The sequence below is a fragment of the Anabas testudineus genome, chromosome 2 (genome assembly GCF_900324465.2).
Source record: "Anabas testudineus chromosome 2, fAnaTes1.2, whole genome shotgun sequence".
In the NCBI taxonomy this organism is placed as follows: Eukaryota; Metazoa; Chordata; class Actinopteri; order Anabantiformes; family Anabantidae; genus Anabas; species Anabas testudineus.
Genome location: NC_046611.1, coordinates 9,810,531 through 9,833,369, shown reverse-complemented (window position 1 = coordinate 9,833,369; position 22,839 = coordinate 9,810,531). Strand labels below are relative to the sequence as shown.

Genomic DNA, 22,839 nt, shown 5'->3' with positions numbered 1-22,839 from the left:
GATCCTAACGCTGGATTACATCCAATCAGCATAAGAGCAACAGTCTTTCAACACCTGTGAAAGCGAGACTGAGGGAATTCATAGTTAAATTGCAGAGGGACGCCATAAATATCGAAAATTTATCACAAGGGTCTGTAGCACTATTAAAAAAGTGAGGATTTATTATGTTTTTAGGATCTGTCTTGATGAAATTGGTGCTGATACAGATCAGGATTAGTTTTCTCTCCATTAATAACAGCCTACATTTTATATTATTCTTTTAAATAAGCCTCATGGACTGACAACAGCGACACCTCCTGTCATAAACTACAACCTCAGTTCATTTTGTAGGTCACATGGAACCAATCCGCGTCTTACTTTTGTTCCTCCCCGGACCTAAATATACGCTGCACACAGCGCAGGCATGGCGTCCTTCAGTCATTGGGGTTTATAACAGACTTCGTACCCGTTTGTCCTTCTGTGTCTTTTTTAGTTTGTTTTTCTTATAGCTGTAGAAATATTAGTCATAATGGCGACTAGGGCCGTGAGTCAAGTTCTTCGGCGCCGTAAGTAACTAATTCAGTGCTAACTGCATTTAGCTAGCATTTGTGTGTCAGGCAGCTATTTAGTTGGGTTATGATGACAGCTCGTAGCTTTTACATTGTATGTTAGTATGATTAAAACATACATTAGCTTGACCTGTACACTAAAATACGTGTATAATTAGTAACAGGATTTATTTTTAGATTAACCAACAAAGACAATAGCAGGAGCTCCTCTAGTTAGTGTTATGAAATTAAATGCTCCTGTGTTTTTGCAGCTCTGCCAGGTGAAAATATCTCAAGATGTTAATTAACCTACGTGTATAATCACTGGATTGACTTTAATGTGATGGTGTATAAATACTTTTCTCCATCAGTCCAGTGTTACTTACTCAGTTAAGTATAAAGAGTATGTGTTAGGAGGTGGATTTAAAATGGGGAATACTCTTGTCATTGATGTCATTATTTTAAGTATGCTTAACTAATACAACATTCTTGCAATAAAAATCACTGATGTGATACTGTTTTTTGTACTGTTGAAATATTTTGCATTATACAAGTGATAAGCCCTCAATCCTCTACTGTCATTTTAACACCTCTTGTTCGTCGTGCATCCTTCCTTTCTGTCTAAATCCACCCACTAACTTTCCACAGGCTTTGCGTCTGCTGCAGCGGCTGTGCGTCCACCAGGTGCAGAGATCCGCAGCCAGCGCAGCGCCGTCTTCTCTAGAGAGCAGGCCCGGCAGAGAGGTCTGTACCCCCGCATTGAGAAGATAGAGGTGTCCATGCAGGGACCTGGCCTGGATGGGACGCTGCTTATTATGAACAAAGGGGTGTCCACTCCACTGAGCTGTGCCAGACGTGAGTGAAATAAAGTGCCACTCTTCATCAGCCTCTAAAATATTGTTATTATAATTTTTTTTTTTTGCTCAGTACTTTGGCCATGTAACCATTTTTTTAAACAGGGTAGCAGTAAGTAGAAATAAAAGTAAATTAATAAGCAGTAGAAGTCAATTTATCAGCTTTAGTGAATGAATGAATCAATGAATGAATGAATGATGTAAGATAAGATAAGATCAGATAGACTTTATTCATCCCACGATGGGGAAAATGATTGATAGATTATTGATTCATGTTTAATTAAAAATCTTTTTTTTCTTTTTTTTTCCTCTTAGATCTGACGGAGTACCATGTGACTAACTCAGCTCTGGCCTTAGTGGATGGGGAACTGTGGCCTCTCCAGCAGCCCCTCACCCACTCCTGCTCTCTCACCCTTCTCACATTTAAAGACAGTGATCCAACACCGGTGAACCAGGTACTCCTCCAAGATAAAATAACTAAATCTTTTTTATTTTAGTTTCAGCTGTTGCTTCTTCTTTGTGGCTATTTCTACTGGAGGAAGTAAAGACCCAGCAGGGGGGAAAGGCAAAGAATTGTATTATTAATTACCATTGCAATTTAGAAACAGATAATTGTTATAAATTTTATAATTTACAGAGTGCATGAACACTTTATTGCAGGAATTGCATTTTTAGTGAGTGAAGTGTTGAATATGAAAACTATTGGGAAAAGTCACTGTGGTTCACATGACGTTGAGAAACACTGGTGTGTCCTGTTAAAATGCACCTGATAACATGTAACTATAATGTTTATGTCTGCTAGTTGTTTGACCCGGTGTCTCCATATTTCCATTATCATTATAAAAATGGCTGTGATGGAGCATGTTAGCTAAGGCTAGCTTTAATATTTGGTTTGGTTACATCTACTTACAATGACTGTCAAACATAAGACACTGATTGAAACCCATTTATTTAAGTCACATGCATTATGACATATGGAAATCTGATTTGTCAGTACCTGCCTAAAACTTCTTTTTCCAGCAAATTATTGATCAGGCAGTGGGATAGTCCTGTCAGTTACTGTTGAGCCACAGAAGTTGCATACTGTACACAACTGTTTGGGGTCAGTTGTTAGAAATGCCTGTGTTCCAGTGGCACATTGTTTGCTAATGCAATGTAAAACTATAAGTGATTTTTTTAGAAAATCCTTGTGCAGCTATGTAAACACTGCCTGTCCAAAAAAAAAAGTCACCACATGGATTTAACTAAGCAAATAGATAAGAGTCTCCCACTGGATAATTACTGTGTAGATGATTATTTTTCAGCTGGCGACAAGTTATTTAACCCTAACTGATGCAGTGAGTAACTTCTCATTTATTAAACAACCATGTCTGAAGACGCATCCTGTGGTTGTGGAAAATATGTTAATCTGTTTCAGAAGAGTCAAAGTATTGGCATTATCAAGAAAAGAAAACATCTAAGGAGACTGATGAAACTACTAAAACTGGGTTAAGAACTGTCCAATGGAAGAAGGTCATGTGGTCTGATGAGTACAGATTTACCCTGTAGGCCAACAAAATGTTAGACTGTGAAAAAGTGATGCCAAACCTTTAAACAGATGTTGTTAGGAGAAAGGTATGTCAGTATGTCTGTAAGAGATCTATCATATTGAAACTGAAGTGATATACCATCAGTCACATTCCAACCTCTTGTTTGTTGCTTAGGTTTCCATGGAAACACATCAGTCTAATTAATAACTACCTTTATGATCATACCATTTTTTAATTCTTACATATTCTTGCAGCCAGAGTATCATACACATCATTTGTAATCACTCAACATGGACACATTTTGTTCTTTGTCTTCCCAGGCTTATTGGCGTTCATGTGCTGCCCTTCTGGGTCAGGTGCTGGAGACCGCCTTCAAGGACGACTTTACAGTGGAGCTGCTCACCACACCAGAGGTGCCAGGTAGACGTGCTTCTCTTCTCAGAGACTGACCGTGGTCTTCTGCTATACTACCATAAAGCTTTGTCTGTCCTCAGACCATAAAGAAGTAGTTACTGTATATTCTTTCAAGTCATGACTTCATACATTCTGATGTATTTCCATGCAGTCACTTCAGGAGCCTTCTGCTGTGATGTGGTGCTCGATCCTCAGTTGGATTCGTGGACTCCTTCTGAGGTAGGGGTTCGTGTCTTTGCATGGTCAAAAACTCAGTTAAGTCTCTGCAGTTGTGTCCACTATTGTTGTCAGGTGCCTAAACTTCTTTTCACGCTGTTAAATGTAACTTTAAGCTAATCATTAAGCTGGGAGGCATTGCTGCACTAAGAAAGCAATGTCATATTAGAATGCTTCCCTCTAAACTGTAGTACAGTAAAAGTAACAGAGTAAAATAGAAATACCTTAAAATTATACATAAATAGAGAACTTAGTAAATGCGTTTAATTATTTACCACCAATGACGTCTACATAACTGCACCATGGGAGGTCACAAAAACCCAGATCATCACATGGTATTCAGTTGCTCTTAAGTGACATTTTACACTCATCTGTTGTAGACGAGGCTCCTTTGGACCCATGAAGACTGTGAAAGTACTGTGAGTACCAGTGAGTTGACCTTGTAACCCAGTGTGTTTTCCCTCCAGGAGTCACTGCGTTCTCTGACACGAGGGGCCCAGCAGCTGATCCATCAGGACCTGGTTTGGGAGCCTCTGGAGGTGGCTCCGTCTGTGGCGTTAGAGGTCTTCTCACACACCAGGTAAACTGACTCCTGACCTACAGTAGGTCAGGAGTCCTCACTTCATGCTTCTGCCTTCCTGGTGTCACTGTGTATATGTGTTACTTCTCATTTCATAAACACCTGGTGCATGTTGTGACACTTTTCTCTCTTCTAGATGTAAACAGGAAGAAGTGGAACAGAAAGCTGCACGAAATCCAAAAGGCACAGTGATGCTTTACAGGTGACCTTTCCTTTGGTTGTTAAACTTTATTAACGTCCCCTCATTTACAGTGTTGTCAGGTTCATGACACAATTATATACATTACAGTGCAAAAGTCTTAGGGCACCATTAGATTTTTTTAAACACATTTATTTCTTAGTCTCTTTATTAGAATTAAACTACAACACATAGGAAATATGTTCACATTACATTTAGAAACTGTAGTGACCAATGTAGAGTAATCTGAAGAGTTCCAGCACAAAAACAGGAGTGGAAGACCTGATTAGAAATCCAATGAGAAGTTTCTCAGTTTCTTTGAGAGACTAAACGTCCAAAAAAAGACCTGACTCTGCATATAGCAGCTTTATCTGGATGCCAAGTTCATCCTTCCACAGTCTGAGGAAGCTTGATCAGGAATGTATTTTTTGGGAGGAGAGCAGCCAAGAAGACGCTTTTTGGGTTTATTGTGATTCTAATTAAAAAAACGGATAAATAAATAAATATGGTCATTGTAGCATTGGCTAAAAAAACTAACAAAGCTAATAGAGCCTAAGACTTTTGCACAGAACTGTATATCTAACAGACTGAGCATATATCTTACATGTTTCACAAACCTTCTGCAACCTTTCTTCAGATGTGGTGACCATGTGCTGCTCAGTGGGGGCCCTCTGGTGGCCAGGACAGGTCTGTGCTCCCAGTACGAGGTGACAGCTCTCCACACCCTGGGACAGGGAGCCTGGGGCCTCCACCGCCGAGCACAGGGCCTCTCCCTGCCTCTGCAGCTGCAGGTACGGACATGTGTGTGTGGAATCTAACTGATGTTAATCAAAAGTTCAACTGAGTCCTTTTTTTTTTCCTTTCCAGTTTTGTTACTTTACTTTTGTGTATTTGTGACCAAACAAGGATGAAAACCCAGTTTAGACAGTTTATTAGCTGTGTTTTAAAGTCATGAGTAGTATTTGGAATACAGACAGGGATTGATTTGGTCCAGATTTAATCTGAAAACTGATTGTACCCAGATGTCTGGGATGAAAAATGTCAAATTTAGTGAATATCAGATAAAATCATCCTCTACGGATACAGATCAAATCTCAGAGGTCGGTTCTCAGGTGAGATATGGCATCCTGCCTTTGGGCCTGGAAATGGGGAGTTTATCGTTCAGTTTCCAAGGACAGAAAGTGCAAATTAAATGCATTTTGTCTCTTATTGTCCTTTTTATCACAATCTCTAAATTAAACTTGGTTGATAGGAAATATGCAAGAAGAATACTTAATGTCTGAGGACAAATTATAAGTTTTGTTTGATGTTTGTCATCAACACATAAGAGAATTGTATGTTTGAATTATTTAGCTTATATCTGTGTTATATGCCTGTACATTGTGTTATATTTTAGGATTATATTTTATTATTTTCCTCTGAATATGATGAAGTCTTGTAAGTCTGTGTGGGCTGGGCACTATTGGGTGTATTATGTAAATAAACCACATGCATTCCTACATACTTTCTGTCCCCTCCTTGGCAACACATTTTAGTTGTGAATTTATTTAGCTGAAACTAAAAGGTAAATCTTTAACAGTCAGTGGTGACATGATTAACAAAATAAGTACAAACAAATCATACGATTTAACACCATTCCACTATTAAAGCTTGTTGTATATATTTGGACAGTAGCATTGTGCAATAAAAATACTTTTATCTGTGTCTACATGTGCCTGTGAGTCACGTTTTCTTCTCTCTGCAGGCTCACCACACAGTCTGGAGGAAACTGAGGCAGCGGGCAGAGAAACTGGTAAGAACAACAAAAATCTCCGTTTTCTACCTCGTACACTCGTCCAACAGCTCTGACATCAAAGCTGAGGCGCTGAGGCCAACTCGCAGAAGGAGGGCTGTTAGTGTTTTGGGCCATTGGTCTGGTCTAGATGGTGGATACTTGTCCAAATTGCTGCCTGTTCCACATTCACCCGGCCCGCTCTCTGGATGCAGCCATCACTTCAGATTTCACAAAGTAGCCAGAGGTTAGGATTTAACCCAGCTATTTTTATTGCTTTGCATTTATAGTTTGGCAAAAACAGAGAAGATGTAGCGTGGGCTGAAGTCTTCAGGAAAAAAAAAAGGGTTCTCATCCTCCTCATGAAGGACAAACTATCGTTTTCTGAACTCGACATCAAAGAAACAGCCAGTTACTGGAGAGCAAAGGAAGGAGTATTTTTAAATCTCTCCAGGTACAGAGCTGTTATTCTAGACATGGATCTACCATGTGTCTGAGCGCAACCAAGTTTGAGTCACTCACTAAAGGAGAAGCATAGATTCAAACTAGGCTACGAGTTAATTTTGGATGGAGCCATCTAGGAGAAATATGTTTGCTGCAGCCTTTCTGGCATTCTCTGTGCATCACTGATTGCGCAATGAAAAAAAAAAAAAGATGTAGTCATTAATAGACACGCTTGATTTGGCAACTGATGACATACTGTGCTCTGTGGCCTACATTTTATTTTCAGAGATTCGGTTGTTAGGGGAATTGAAATAGCACTTTATTAAAGACAAAAGTAGAGTTGTCAGAGTTGGACTAACATTAAACGTGGAGGATATTTGCATCACATCTTTCTGGCATTTTTACAAGCAATGGATTTTAATGCAGAGCTGCTGCAGGAGCGAGTGGACATCAGTTTTATGGTCCAAGAGGACACAGTTCCATATTATCACAAGGCACACTGCTGTGTTTGTGTGTTTGGTGAAGGGCAGCCTTCTTATCCTTTTTGTCCCCTGTGTTAACAGAACACCACTACCATTAATAAGTAGAGGAGCCATAAACGTCAACAGAGTCTGAACATTTATGCTGCAGTATTGTTGGTATATGTGAACAAAACTGAGCCTGATGCACGTGAGCATCAGACCACATGAGCGTTTACATATTAAATTCACAAGAGGCTGGCTTGTCCTGTCATGTTCAGTGTTTGCAATCAATGCCTGCCTGTCCTTCACTTGTTGTGAGAGACATCAACGCACAGATATAAGGACGAGCGAAAATATTTCACAAAATATTCTTTTGCTTTATTAAATGTGCAGTGAACATCATCAAATTAAAAACATAGTGTAAAATTAAATTCTTTCCAAACTATTCTTGGTTTTGAACTTCTTGCGCTTAATTTTCTACTATTGTTCAGTCAGAAATTCCTTAGTAAGAATAATATGAATGAAGAAATGAAAACTCAGAAATAACACGTGAAGTTATGTATTAAGGAAAAAGTGTTAAAGCAACATATTTCGTATTTTAGATTCCTGAAAGTAGTCTATTGGAAATATCTACTCAACTTCACGAGCTGAGAGGAAACAAATCCAAAATTTGACCAGTACTGTGGCCACAGGGAAAGGACGAAACAGGTCTATCTGTATCCTGTGATTATTTAACGTGTACTAACTCAGAAGGTATTTGTTGTCATTTAGTTTGAGCTTCTAGTAAACGTTCCCCTCCATTATTCCATTTACTACTCCTGTACCTACCAGAATGTATTTTATTGGTACAATGTACGTACAAACATTTACACTAGAAAATACATCTGCGAGCTGTAGTCTGAGCATCAGCAGGATCCAGGAGTAACTGTTTAAACTGGTTCGACCTGTGAAGTGTTTCTTGTTCTGTGTTCTCTGACATAAAGGCTCATTCAGTTCATCTGTGTTTGCTGTAGAATAAAGAAGGCTGAAGATCAAAAGATGAACATGAAACTGAAGTGTATGAAGCCAGTTTTTGTTTTTGTGCTTCACTGATGAGCTTGTGTGTTTTAGATCATGAGTAGAGCATTTTCATCACGTATGGTTCGTGTTGGTGCCCTCGTTATTAACAGTATCAGAAATCTCTACTGTTCCTGAATCAGTGCGGTTTGTTGGTATCGTTGGAGGAAAATGTAGAATCACTGTTACTTTTTCCAAAACTGAAACCGTCTTGTTTAACAAAGAACCTTTGTTGTTGTCTGAGTTGCATGAAATGTTTCATAGATGATAAATTTCAGATTGTATCTGCGGTTGTTGATTCTTTACAGAAGCTCAACAACTTTTTATCACAGATATTAATTCAACTTTAGATTTTTAAGACTGTTATATGTTTCAAAGTCGTTTTGTTGTTTTGTATGTCCCTCTGTACAGAACTCGCCAGAATCAGGTTTATGAAAGCAGCGAGGCGTGGGTGGGTGTGTTTGTGAGTCTGCCACAGGCAGTAGGAAGCATGTCCCCAGTTTGCCTCCAGCTGGCGCTCAAAACACAGCCGCCCACGCTGCAAACAGATTGTCCCAAATTTTCCCCATGGGGGGCATCCTCCCCCCACACCATCTCTAACATCACTGTGGAAGTATTGGTCTGTCTTTGTGGTTTTTATTTCCTTTAGGCTGTTTGTACAATGGTAACAAAAGACAGAAAAGAGATTAATAATTAACATGGTAATTTAATTTATTTCACTTTCTCCACAGGTGGTGGAGGTGGAGGTGGAGGAAGCAACTTCACCCTCTGTTGCTCAGTCGTCTTCACCTCTGACCAGCCAGTAACGGCCGCTGTGTAACCTTCCACACACACACGCACACACACACACTCTGACATGTATCTGACTGTACTATTTGTTCAATAAATGTGCAAAAATATGTAACAAATCATTTCCACTTATCTTCTTTTTCCTTAAAATTGCCACAAATTGGAAGCAGCCTGTGGTCCTGTTGTCTTACAATATGCATGCAAACGGGGGGGGGGCCTGAGTTTATAACCGTTCAGCTGATTTTGGATGTGTAGGAGTGAGAGAGACGAGTCAGAGAGAGAAAAGTCAGTGTGGCGAGTGTGTCAGCAGTTTGCTTAACAGCAAAAGTGGAGTGTGTGTTTGTGTACGTTCGCTGGAAGGTCGGCAGCAGTGCAGCTGTTGCCTCGTCAAACAGGTGGGACTCAATCCTCCAGAGTGTGTTCAGAAACAAGTGTGAGCAAGTCGAGGATTCGAGCCAGGAGGCCGTCTCCTCTTAAGTTTAGTTTTTCTAAAGAATTCCAGGAGGGTTGATACGTTACACACAACACACTTGGTTTCTGTCGGCGATGGCGGCTCTCTCACGGCTCTCTCACGGCTTTGTCGTTGTTATTAACGATTAATAACGATTAACGATTTTATTCGCTAACTACTCTATAGCTGCAAATGCTCATAAATTGTTAGTCAAGATAAATTTCTCCTCTATTATTTTGGAAGCGTGTGTCACAGGTCATGTGTTCCTGTTCTCATCAGTCGCTTAAAGCTCACAAAGCTTTAAGATTTAATAAGGGAGGAGAACATCTTTTGATTTCTTGCAGCAACTGTAAACAACTACAACTTGATCTGATGCGTTATCAGACTGTATTTACATTGTGACAGAGTTTAGTTCATGGTTTGTGCAACAGTGCAGGTGGTTACAGACAGCTGCTGATGTTTAATGATCCCCTGTGACGTAAAGAAAATCGAGCAGCTCCCACAGACTTCACCTCTTTCCCTTCCCCCGTTTGTTTGTTACAAACCCCCCGTTAGACATTTGAGCCCCTGCCTGGTTGAGTGGGTTGGTGTCGGTGTCCTGGAACAAAAGTGAACAACAGGTAGCACAAAACGGAGCAGAAACAGTCTTGAGTTCTGTATCTCAGTGAAGGGACCTTTGTTTTTTGTGCTGTATTTAATCACAGTCCAACTGGATCAGTCACCATCAGCAGATGACTGCAAATTAAGCAAACCCTCAGGTCAGAGGAGTTAGTTACTGTGCAGCTGCTCCCAGTCAAGCATCCCACTACCAACCCCACCACCCCCACCCCGACACACACTGACAATGTGTCAGACACACCCATGGACATATGCCTCGGACTTAGAGCCCGGTCACACCACCAGCACCAATTGAGATGTTTGAATGTGTGCCCTGAATTCTTCAGAGCTGCAGCGCTTGAGAGATGCTCACACAGTATTAAAATTGAATAGCTACTAAAACGCTGTGGAATAATGTATCACCAGAAGTGAATTCATAATGTTTCTGTTCTTCATTTTATGCTCGCGCAGTATGAGACCAACAGGGGGTTGGTCCGCCCCAGAGGCTCCATCACTTTATCTCTTACTGTGAGGACTGAAGTCAGTGACCAGTCTGGTTTGAGTCCAACACTTGTTCAGTCAGGAACTCATCTGCAGGACTTGAGTTGATGAAACAGTCGTCTGCTTTCATTTCTTTATGTTAATAGTAAGAAAAGATGTATGTTGTCTTGTAGGTACAACCCCGAGTTTGTAGGGTTTTTTGTTTTAATCCAACATCTGATACAAATTTAAAACGCGACAGCCTTCAACAAATCAAAACCTCCAGTACAGTTCACACTTGTGATCTGGCCCTGAATACCTTTTCTGTTTTTGGCCTTGATCACTCAACCCTTTAATTCTTCATTTAATCTTTTGCTCCAGTTTAGTTTTAAGCGTCTTGATCCTGGGTGAAATGTATTTTTGCTGTCTTTAAAATCAATTCAGTTCAAGTTTATTTATTTTTGCGCCAAATCATAAAAGCGTCATCTCAAGACACTTCACAAAATAAGGTCAGAACCTTATAAAAAAAAAAAATCAGAGTAGTTGGAAGGAGGCTGCAGTAGGGGCTGGATGGTTTTGGACAATACAACATAACTGTTTACAGGTTGTTCAAGCACAAATGGAAACAATTGCACCAAAAACCTGAAGCAACTTTACACTTCAGTCATCTACTAAAGCTACAAATCAGTTTTCCTTCGTTCTTTTCCTCAATATAACTAATAGTTTGTGCCATTATTATATATATAATAAGAATACATATGAAGCAGGTTCAGTCTGTGCTCCCTGATCATATTTATTCTCTGGGGTCAGGCCGGGTCCCTCTCAGTAAAGGTATGATGTGTGCCACACCTTGCTGCCAAACCCAGTTGACTCCCGTCATGTGTCCACTTGGCAGTGCAGTGCGCGTCTTGGACACGGCGCTGCGCTCTCGGCGCTCCGCCGCTCTGCTCGTCTGAGAGCTCACTCCGCCCTCCCTCCACCTCCATCTATCTACACCTCCATCTCAGCCAGCGCCGACACCGCACAACAAGAGGGAACAGGACATTCGCCCGCTTCTTTGATTGTGACCGCTCCGCTCCGCTCGCAGCCTCACTCCGGTGTCTCAGGTCGATCGGTCCCGGAGCTGCGTCCCGCTCATCAGTTCGTCCGCCGGCAGCTCCGCGCCGTGTCCCTCCGCTCCGCGCCGCGCCGCGCCGGGCAGGTCCGGTCGCTTTCCCCGCGGAGAGCAGTTCACTCCCAGGAAGCTGGATGAATTATTGGACAGTTTGGAACAAGTGCGAGAAGAAAGCTGAGGATCTGCGTCCTCGCTCCGTCCAGGGAAGACAACACTCAGCCAGAGTTGTGCAGGATAATGGAGGGGACGTCCCTGTATCTTCCTATTGTTTTGTTACTGATGCAATGTAAGTGGAAATGGAAACTATTCATCCAGTCCAGACAGGTTGTTTGGTTTTGTTTGATCCAGTTCTCCACTCACCAACAGCTCGAGTGTATTTAAACTGATCATGAGTTTTAATTCATATCTAAGTGTGAAAAGTTCAATTAGTCTAAAAGATTTAAATCATGTTTTAGATTTAAAATGTCAGGAGCAGAATCACCTGTTTTAAAGTTCAGGAGAAAACAGATGACATGCATGTTGTGTTATTTTGTGCAAGTGTTGGAGGTGAGTTAAAGCCCCTCTGTGAGCGTGGGCTGTGGTGACAGTACTGCCAGGCTGGGCTCCTACAAGTTGGCCCTGAAGTCGCACTTGGCGGGTTTCCACCAAAGGGTGTAGGTGGCAGGTGGTCACCAGTGTTGGCAGATAAGGTGGCCGAGCCGTGCATGAGGTCAGCGGTTGGATTACCACCAGAAGCTTCAAACTGTGTTTCACTGTGGGAGACGGGGGTGTTTTCATCCAAAGGGATGTTACCAGGAGGCTGAAGGGGTTGGGAACAAAACGGTAAAATACAAAAATAAATGTTTGTGGTCTTTTCCTGATGATCAGGGAAAATGGCTGCAGGAGAGCAGTGTCGTTAGGTGGATGTGATGAGATGGCGAAAGTGAGTCACAGACATTTTACTTTGTTCACATTTTGCCACCTGTCGGGCCCCCAGGTCACGAGTTCAGAGGTGTGTGTGTGTGTGTGTGTGTGTCTCCAGCCAAGATGTGGGTGACCGGACAGAAACCACTCATCATCTGGCTCCTCGACAGATGTCATCACCGTGCCGTCCGTCAAATATGCTCTGCTGCACGTCTGTGGACAGTTAGAGTTTTTAAAAGTCCAGGAGGAAATGTTTTGGGTGTGCCTCTGTTACAACAACCCCCCCCCCACATCCCAACTTCTTACTCACGCACGCACACAGTGTCTGACTGAGACAGCTGCTGCTCACAGGGTTGCAGTCATACACAGAGGCTTTGTTCAAACAGAACACACACACACACACACACACACACACAGTCCTCACCCTGTTTTTCTCCAGCACCCCCACAGCCTTGAAACGTGTGAGTCGTCCACACTCCCGTTATCTGTATCACACAGCCAGACAGGACGTTTCCTGTGGGTCAGCCTCCTCTTCTTCTTTCATTTGTTCCCTGTTAATTTGAATAAGTGCCTTTAATTATTACTGCACCGTGCTTTTGACCCTGGCAACACCCGCCCCAGTCTCTGTAACACTCTGTACGGACCACGTAATGAGAGGAAAGCTGCGTGCCAAGGAGCGTGCGCTCCATCTTTAGTTTCTGCTCAGGCTCAGGCAGGAGGGTGGCTCCTCTCCCTCTGTGAGTTAAAGCTGTCCGTGTTTGGTTGGTGTTAATGCCATGCACGACGTGTGTGTGTGTGTGTGTGTGTGTTTGTTTCTGTGACTGTGTGTGTTTTTTCTTCTCTTCTGTTTGTCTATGCATTTCTGTGCATCAGAAGAACAACAGGCCCTCAGCAGATGCATTTTTATTATCATAGTGGCCAGATCTGCTGCCAGACACTCGCTGCTGCCAACCAGAGGAAAAACTTTACTTCCAGAGAAGTTTATCAAAGCACTTTCCAGACACTCAGTTCTTCAGCTAATGATTCACACTTTTTAAGAAAGTGTCTCTGACTGGACTCCTTTTTTAGGTTTAAATGTTTTAAAGCTCCACCAAGTATCTTCTTCAGTTGGACTGACTCAACTTCCAGATAACATCTCAACAGTTTTGTGTGTTAAATATCGTCAGACTACCGTCACGCAGCTTGGTTCGGCTGTCAGTACTGTGCTCATGTAACCAAAGGTAATAAAGGCTATAAATGCTGGAATATATTCCACAGAGGCCAGAGTCTCGCTCCTGATGGGTTCGGCTATCTCCATGTGCCAACCCAGGCCCAAATCTGGCTTAACCAAGTCTGGCAGCCACACGTGGATCAGATCCGGCTCCTGCTCGCAGCAAAGTGACGGATCAAACCATTTGGGTAGAGGGACGTGTCAGCTAAAGTGGCTCTGATTTACCACATCAGTCCAACTTGATGCAAAACATCTCCTGCCTTCAGTGGTGTCATCTCCTGCATTTACACTTTACACCCGTGTAGAGATGTGTACTCGTGTCGGTGGAGGGCCTCCATTCAGCCTGAGAGTATACATGTTGTAGTGTTGCATGTCTTTTGCATATTTAATTTGCTGCTAAAAGCTTTTAGCTGCAATGTTTAAATTGATGCACTTGCTGACCAACAAGGACGAAGAGTGAAGTGCACGTGAGCCGCGGCAGAGGGACGGCTCTGAAGGGACGGCCCGTGCACCGTGGGTCGAGTTCTGCAGGCTAGCAGACGTTTATCTCTGAACACGACTTTGCGGACAGTGTCTTTTATTATTCGTTTTATAACTAGAAAGCTGCACTGTGTGAACATTACCCACCATGCAGTTGTGAAATGATCTGAACGGGCAATGTGTTCATTGTCTGCCTCGACGCCTTCGTAGCTAATTGAGGCCATTGAAGATGACAGTGTTTGTAGTTGTTATGCTCACAGTGAGCTATGAAACATGGGCGGCAGCACAGGTACAGACCTTGCTCATTTTTTGTTGCGTGTGTGTGTGTGTGTGTGTGTGTGTGTCAGTGCAGCGGTAAAGTGTGGACACGCTGTCAGCCCTGTTACGTTTCCCTCTTCTCAAAGAGACACTCTTCAAGGTGGCGGCAGACCTGGTCTCACACTATGTGACAAGAGTTTCTCCCATTCACAGCCCGACTGTCTGAGAACATCTCCTTCGCCTTCAATCCCACCCTCTCTTTTATTCATGCTTCTGCAGGTCTCTGCCCCCCACCCTCCCCACCCCACCAACCTCCACCAGTCCTCCATCCGCCTCACTCTCCTCCACTCCTCTTCATTTGTATTCTATTCTTAGGTCGGCTCATCTCTCCTTTGTCGTTCATTCTGGTCCCTTTTTTTTTTTTTTTTTTTTAATCTCATTGTATCTCCCTCCCTCGTCTTTGCTCATCCTTTTGTGAGACAATACTCCTCAGAGGGAGGTACGCAAGCCAGGGCTACGATGATAATCCTGTTACACCGTCGCAAGTCAACACGTGTGGGGAAGAGCGAGCGTCTGGAGGGAGAGTGTGCAGTTTTAATTCACTTAGCTTAAAGTTTGAGAGGCTGGTGTGAATTGAGCCAACTTCTGGAAAAGCTTTTAAAAACACTTGAACGTCTTATGCTGCATTTGGCAGATGACATTATTATTGTATAGGCTGTTTCTTTATTTAAAAGCCAAATTAAAAATAGCTGTTGTCATGGTAATAGGAGCGAGTGAGAGACCTCGGGTTCTGCATATAGACTCCATGCTCTGAGCCAACATGGCCTCCTTCCTGTTCTTATCCACACTTCCTGCCCTTTGTGTCCTCTTGCTGTTCATTCTTCCCCGTCAACCCCTCCTTCACTAGGGGAAATATCTGTACCTCCCTGTAATCCAGGAACAATGGGTCTACTCAGGAAGTTAAGGACAAACAGGAAACAGTAGAGCTGACGGTGATTTCTGTTTTTGGTTTCTAATAGATTCGTGCCTTAACATTTGCAGGGCGTGTGTGTGCAGGGAGATGTTAATTTATTAAGCTTTTTGCTTTTAACATTATGTGAAGGTGACCTTCATTATGCCACATTAACTATTTCTTTCCCCTTAATGTTCTGAGTAAGAACCCCTGAGGCCCATTCAACATTCATTATGAATTTTCCTCTAAAAAGCCTTTTCCCCTGTTTTCTTAGTTTACACACTTTGGGGAGATGTTGAGCTTTCATTTTTCAAAGTGTTTACTGTTCTTGCCATGTGGCTGTTTCTAACCCGTTTGTCCCTCAGGTAACCTTCAGTGTTCAACCTTCACATTTAACCTGTGAGCAGACAATAATCTGCCCACTAAACCAATCGGCACGCAGGAAAGGCTGCTTCCTTTTCCTGTTTTGAGGCCGTCCATCGGTGACAGGCTGCGGAGGAAACCGACACGGACAGCGTGCTGTTCACCCCTTGGAGTTTCCCCTCATACATCATGTTGATCTGGTCGAGCCGGTGAGATCCTCGCCGGCCTTGTCCTAACCCGCACTTAAATAAACATATGGCCGGCTGCTCCTTAACGCTGCAGGATTAAAGCAAAAGAGGGAGTAATCCTGCCCTTACCTCAGAGCTCCTGGAGAAAGCTTCAGTCTGTTGTGTTCCCTCAGACAGTAAAGCAACACACACCACAGACGGACATTAAGCATTCTCCTCTTGCAGTTGGCGGGAAATGTGGAGCACTTTACCCAATGCACCCTGCCCCTTAATAGATGTCAAGTAAATTTCTTCTGAACTGCTCTCACCCTCCTCCTCTGTTTTTCTCCTGCTCTCTTTCCTTCTTCTTCTTCATCACCACCACCAGGTTCACCCTCTGCTCCTGTTACCGTGACCACCAGCAAACCCAATGTGGAGGTGCGCGAGTCCTCAGGTGAGGCGGGAATAAAGCAGCTCCTCTCTGACTTTTTGAGCCAGTCGTTTCCTGTTCTGTCAGGTTCTCTCTGACAGAATAAACAATGAATAAGCTATGAATAGATCAGGCAGTAAAAGATGATTGAAAGCCTCACTGTTGTGCTATTAATATCTCACTGATCACGTCCCGCCTTTCAGACGCAGTGCTGTCCTGCATGTTCCGCACAGAGAAGGACCCCAACCCGCGCATTGAGTGGAAGAAGAGGGGCAAAGACGTGTCTTTCGTTTACTTTGACGGACATTTCAGAGGTGAGAACGCAGCCGGTCCGTCTTTATCCCCTTGCTGGAAACAGGGCATTTGTTTTAACCAGCTTGAATTTACCAGCTGGAAGAGGTTTGCCACATAGGATGAGAGGAAACACCACCTGGACAGCAGAAACAGGAGTGGTGGATAAGCTGTAGGGGAGATTTTAGCACCATCTGTGTCAGTGGTCTCGAGGCATAAAGTGTCTTACCCCTGATCGTTGGCCTTTGTGCTTTAGTTTGTGGATTATAATTGGTGAAATCAAACAATGAATCATATAGAAGCTTTCATCCCTATTATAGATAAAGCAGTTGGACTGACACATTTCTCAAATATGTCAAGGCTTCAATATGCACCTAGCCTTCCTCTTCTTTGGCAACTCTACTTCACAGTTAGTTAAAAAGATGACGTGGATAAAACGTTACTGCCTCCACGGTGCCAAGCTATTTGTTAGAATGAGCTGCTGCCAACATGTATTTTGTCAATTCATGCTACTGAAACCTGCTCTTGGCTGTCTCAGATGCATCTTAAATGGCAACTTCACAGATTTTCAGCTTGCTTCCTATTGTTTTAGTTTGGGCACTCGTCCAGATGACATCAAATGTTTTTTTCTTAGCTAGAAACGATAAGATATTCTGATAGAGGGCAGAGGAAAGTTTAATGCATTCATAAACTTGTACACTAAAAACAAACAAAACATACATTTATCACATTAACATTGTACACATGGTGGCTTTAGCCCTCAGCCAGGGAAGACATTTTCTCTTTGTGAGCTTCCTGACCTTTTGTTCTTTCTCTCAGGTCCCTTTGAGGGCCGAGCGACAATTGACGGGGCCACGTTGACGCTACTGAGGGTGACTCAGGAGGATGCTGGGGAGTACCGTTGTGAGATCAGTGCGCCTCTTGACACCGTCAGCCTGGGCGAGACCAACGTGACACTGAAAGTCCTTGGTACAGATGACTGAGAATCTATCATTTTAAAAAAAGGCTGCTGAACATTTTGCACATTGGTTTGTCTTTATAATTCCTAACTTGTCTTTTCCTACAGTGCCCCCCCACACGCCATCCTGTGAAATTCCCAGTTCAGCAGTGACGGGCTCCTTGGTGCAGCTGCGCTGTAAGGACCAGCAGAGTATTCCGCCCGCTACATACACATGGTTCAAGGACAACCAGCTAATGAGCCAGCCCCGCCATGCCAACGCCACCTATTTAATCAACTCACAGACAGGAATACTGGTGAGCATGTGTGCATGCAGATGAGGAGGAAAACATGGAAGAATGGAGTGTGTATTGGCAAATATTTGGCATTGTCTTCTTGCAGTAGCGTGTTACATTTCATAGTTGGCACTGAATTAATTTTCAAGACCTTAAACTCAGGATATTTAAAGAATTGTCTTTTTAAAAGAAGTTGTTAATGTTTCTTCTCTCGTCTCTGTATCTTCTGCAGGAATTCAAAGTTGTAGCCAAAGAGGACACCGGACGGTACAGCTGCCAGGCATCGAACGGGGTGGGACCGGCCAAGATGTGTGAGGGCAAGCATTTGACGATAGGTGTGTGTGTGTGTGTGTGTGTGTGTGTGCGTTTCCACACTTTATCCAGTCTCTAACCCAACACCTTTCAGCACTGGAGAAAATCAGGGGTGCAGTGGAGAGGAAAAGCCCACTAAACCAGTTTCACCCTGCTTCTAAAAACTCAAACACCTTTGCAAAGTGAGACATTTTACAAGGTTTAAAATGATCCTTTTTATTGATGGAAAGGTCGTCAGCTTGGTAATAAATTATATATCTTACTCTAGGTTAAGGAAAGCAACCACTTCATGCACTTAATAAATCATATGAAACATCACTGGAATGCAAGTAAACGCATCAGAGTGAACTGCTCTGAATACACTCGTCTTGTTTAAGTTGACGTTCAGAGGCTGCTGAATATTTACTGCTTCATATGGAAAATGGATCATAACTCAGTCTCCTTTCTCACCTCCCTCCCACTTTCAGAGGACGTCAACGTTACAGCCATAGTGGCAGCAGTGGTGGTCATCTTCCTGCTCATCATAGTCTGCAGCTGCGGAGGACTTCTTTTACACCGCAATGGCTTCTTCAGCCGTGAGTTCAACTCTTGACTTAACCGATGAGTTGTTTCATTTGAATAATCGTTTTGTCTGTTTACATGAACACTGCATCAATTAAAGAAAAAGAAAGTGACACACGCTCTTGTTTTCTCTTACATGGACCTCGCGGCTCATCCTTCAGCAGGACACAGAGGAAGGTAAGAGCTCTGTGATTGCATTAACATTGACGTGGACAAACCCAGGCTAATATCCTACATGCTGAGCAGTGGGGGGAGCGAGGGGGGTGACGGGGGGATGCGTGGGCTGTCGTGGCTCTCAGACTGTGCGTCTATGTGCTGAGTCAGGACTGTAAAGAGTGACAGCTGTGGCTGTGTTTTTACTCATCCAGTGATTGGCTGCAACAGATGTACAAACCTGAAGAGTTTTCTTTTAATTGATTGTCACTTCCAGATGATCTGAAGTAGCCGAAATAATCAGAGCAACGAAATTATAAATAATTACTGGGTGTTAATCAGCGAGGAAGAAAACATTGGCAGCAGAAAGAATTGCAGGCAATTAAACTCTTAACTGGATGGGTAATTTAAAATAGATTATTTAGATACTAGAGAGATTGAAGAATGAGATGGGGGGGGGGGGGGGGGGCATTACAGTGTTTGCCCTGTAAATACACCACAGAGAATGTTTTGATGCCTGACTGGCTGTCGAGCCAGAAACCACAGAGACATAAATTGCATGTCCTTATGTGACTGGCCTAACTCACTCGACTTTGTTATTTGATTACTGGCTTGTTACTGCGCCGCGTTTGATGGAAAGTCAGTGTGGAGCGCTCCTTGAAGCTGATGCGAAAGCTCTTTGTCTAGGTTAAAGTCTGATGCTTATCTCACTGAGCTAACTGGAGCTGTCAGTGTCAACTTCCTATTTATAGAACACGCTTCTTCACAACGACTCAAAGACAATGTGACATGATTTCTGATGCACCAATAGTGTGTACTAGTTCACTGTGACAATGCAGCTCTGCCTTTTAGACAAAAACGGTCAAGGGGATCAGTTTAAAGCCCAGAAGTGTTTCATTTTAGTGTAGTTATTTGCTACTAACTTGTAGCTAAATAAATTAGTAATAATAGTAGTAATTAGTAATCTTACAAATAAACAGATATACAATAAAATTATAAAACAGTGTAATATAAAAACTGTTTATTGTAAGATGTGCACAAATATATTGCTTCAATAAATAAAATGTTTAGAAACCTAAACTGGAGCCTAGGGGGACACCAATATCACATAGGATTTAGACATTGTGTGTTGGTTTGCTGCATGTGTTGGCTCACCCTAACAGTTTGCTGTGATGCATCATGTTTGGCTGCATGTTTATACAGCACTGTTGCTAATGACAATGAGATATAAGATCATTCATATAAAAGGTGTGCTGTAATGTAAACCTGAACATTTAGGTTTGTAATTTTAAAGACTTGATGTCAACTCGACATCTGATTTGTTCCTGAACTTTGTGTTTTGAATTTTGTATATTGAGGTCATTGCCTGAATGTTTGCTCTGATTGTGAATATTTAGACTTATTTAAGGCTTCACAAGTGCGAGGAGTCAAATTGTGCACCAAGGTTTCTCTGTGTGAATGGCAACACTTGCCAAGTTTATGACTTGGTAATGTTTGGCACACAGTTTGTGTTTAGCTGCAAAGGTTAATGGTGGGCAGTTTTTAGACTGACTACAATCAAAACCACTGGCTAGACAATGCTCCCAGCTCACACACTGTCCAATAGGTTTGTGATACTCAAACTAAATACAATTTTTTCTGACCACTGGTTTAGTAATGCAAAGCTGTTGGACAGCAGTGAAGCTGAAACACTTCCTGCATGACCTGGCTGCTGAGACATTGAAGCTTGACCCCCTTTCTTGTAACTGTGTGTACCAAACAGTACCACACATTAAACCTGCCAAATGTCCCTGTGCACACATAAACATGCGCTTGTGGTTGACTTTTTACTTGCAAAGCATAGTTTACAGGCAGAAGCCTAAATATTCACAAGAAAAATACTAATTGCAGGCAACAACTGAAATATGCAAATGATAAAGACAGAAATTTCAGATACAAATCAAATGTACAGAGGGAATTATTCAATATTTCATACTAATATGCCCCAGTCCATGAAGGCATGGTGTGCAGTGCGAGTCCAAAATGACCCCCTCTTGCTTACAGTTTTTAAAGCCCACACAATGACCCCTACAGGTCATTTTGGATCTCCCAGTGTCACGGTGCAGCCCACATCAGCAGCCAAACCCTGCACAGAACAGAGGACACGTGAGTTAACGCTTAGGCCCACAGCACAGACAGATAAGGAAGCAATTAACAGCCATAGTAATGAGAATCTGACATGCAGCTGAAAACCTAACTGTGAAATTCAACCAGCATAGAGTGTAAATCAGTCGTTTAACATGCTTTGCCTATTGTGTTGTAATGCAACATGTGAGATTCCAGGAACACTTCAGTACAAAGCCTCTCTTAAAATGTAAATTATCAGTGGTGAATGGATTAAACAAACAAGATCGGTGTGAGTAGATGATGTTGCCATGGAAAACAGCATTGCTATGGGTTTACTGTCCTCTGACAGTTCAGTCAATCGTTTATTGTAAGTTGTAGTAACATTTACTTATTTTGGCAGCTTTTAGTTTCCATAGATGCACTTATGTGTTCAGAAGAGGAATAATAGCTGTTTGAGAGACCCAACACTGGCTTACACTCTACACACATATCATCTCTCCCCATCGCGATACAGTCCTCCTCAGTCGGAAGTTCAGAGTCAGACTTTTCTTTTTCACCCCTTGGGAGGTTTGCCATGTATGATGTGCATTATTAATGCAGGACAAGATATGACTCAGGATACAGCTGTCCGCATCAAGTTTCTTCTCTTCCTAGTGACTGTGTCAAACTGTCCGATGCGCTTACCATGCCTTTGTCTTTCAGGTCCAATGTCAACTACATCCCTCCGCCCCAAGAAGTAAGTTTGCTATATTTTATTTTATTGTGCGTCTTATTTGTCGCTCTCTATCATGTTGGGCACACAGTGGTGACATGAGCAGTTCACACTTCACTAATGAATGTGGCTGGATTTGAAATCACGCTGTCCCCTCGATGCATCGCAGAGGGCCACGTCTCTGAAACAAATATAAAAACAAAGTCGGTCACTCAATGACTGTTTCTTTTTTGTGTGTCTCTCTGTGTCTCTCAGCCCCAGGATTTCAAACACACTCAGTCATTCATGCTCTGAGAAGCTGGCCTTCCTCTGAGAATACATCAGTCATGAAAAGGTGCCAAAACTGGATTCTCTGACTTACCCCCCCCTCCTCCAGACTCTTTGAGCTCTCGTTCTTCCAGTACATGCTAATTTCAATCTTCTTCCACTATGACTCCTTTGGATGGGTTGCAAATCTTCAAGGCTTCTTACTCTCTTGCTTTGCTGTGTGGTTTTGCCTCTATCATTGACATTTTCTGCTGGTGTGAGATTAAGTATAGTTTTGTGGCACTCTGCTCCCCCCTGGTGGTCACACGTTGAAACCCCACTTGAGGTTTTCTAAATCATCCAGGGACTCGTAGACCTTTCTAAACTTTTTAATCCCTCTCTAGGCCAATCATGTAGACTACCTTTGTTTTCTTTTACCAAAGACATAATCAAAGAGGGGTTTTTTTTTTCTCTTTACATTTTTATTCACTTGGGATTTCTCCTTAAAGCCATAGGGAAAGCATTTCAATTGCTTTTAATCAGCTCTAATATAAATACAATTTACCTCAGCCAGTATGTTTTGTCGTCTGTAACACTGGGTATCAGGCTTTAGAAGAGCCACAGCCTCATAATCTTAGTAACAACCACACATAGCCAATTTAGGAGATCAGGAAGCCACTCCAGTCATTTCTATTGAGACCAACCCCATTCCATCCTAATGTGCCTGCATGGTCTTTTTATATACATATATATAGATATATATACCTTGTGCCTTTTTAATTTGTCTGTCAATTATCTATGGATCACAGTTTTTTGTAAAGAACTTGCCTTACTTTTTTCTGTCTTTATATTTTGTGCCACTGTTTATCGATGTATTATCAACATGGAGTGTCTGTTTTTAGACTGTGTGAATGGATTGTTCAGAGTTTTATTTGAATGGTTGATCAATAATAAAGTTTTCTATTCAAAACTACACTGCCATTGCATTATTGTGAAAAACT

General features: G+C 42.4%; 2 protein-coding genes across 3 annotated transcripts; both read left to right on the top strand.

The window, feature by feature from the left end:
- The first annotated feature begins 380 nt into the window (after positions 1–380).
- mrpl39 (mitochondrial ribosomal protein L39) lies at positions 381–8,941 on the top strand. 2 transcript variants are annotated; one of them, XM_026363160.1, is made up of 10 exons: positions 381–545; positions 1,176–1,382; positions 1,697–1,836; positions 3,231–3,330; positions 3,476–3,543; positions 4,008–4,120; positions 4,257–4,322; positions 4,936–5,089; positions 6,043–6,090; positions 8,765–8,941. In XM_026363160.1, exons 1-10 carry the CDS (start codon positions 509–511, stop codon positions 8,834–8,836), a joined length of 1,005 nt encoding a protein of 334 aa, XP_026218945.1. In that variant the 5' UTR covers positions 381–508; the 3' UTR covers positions 8,837–8,941. The 2 variants fall into 2 exon arrangements, with proteins under 2 accessions (XP_026218945.1, XP_026218944.1); XM_026363159.1 differs by having other exon boundaries at positions 8,762–8,941.
- Positions 8,942–11,249: 2,308 nt separating this feature from the next.
- On the top strand, positions 11,250–22,653 carry jam2a (junctional adhesion molecule 2a). Its single transcript, XM_026362968.1, is given in 11 exon segments — positions 11,250–11,651; positions 11,653–11,747; positions 16,183–16,248; positions 16,428–16,538; positions 17,335–17,484; positions 17,582–17,769; positions 17,981–18,083; positions 18,528–18,635; positions 18,783–18,798; positions 21,583–21,616; positions 21,848–22,653. Coding segments are annotated over 11 exon segments (966 nt in total). The 5' UTR covers positions 11,250–11,595; the 3' UTR covers positions 21,887–22,653.
- Positions 22,654–22,839: the final 186 nt, after the last annotated feature.

Coding starts and splice junctions, on each gene's coding strand:
- mrpl39 (XM_026363159.1), top strand. CDS start 509: ATGGCGACTAGGGCCGTGAGTCAAGTTCTTCGGCGCC. Junction 546..1,175: donor GAGTCAAGTTCTTCGGCGCC/GTAAGTAACTAA, acceptor AACTTTCCACAG/GCTTTGCGTCTGCTGCAGCG. Junction 4,323..4,935: donor GGCACAGTGATGCTTTACAG/GTGACCTTTCCT, acceptor ACCTTTCTTCAG/ATGTGGTGACCATGTGCTGC.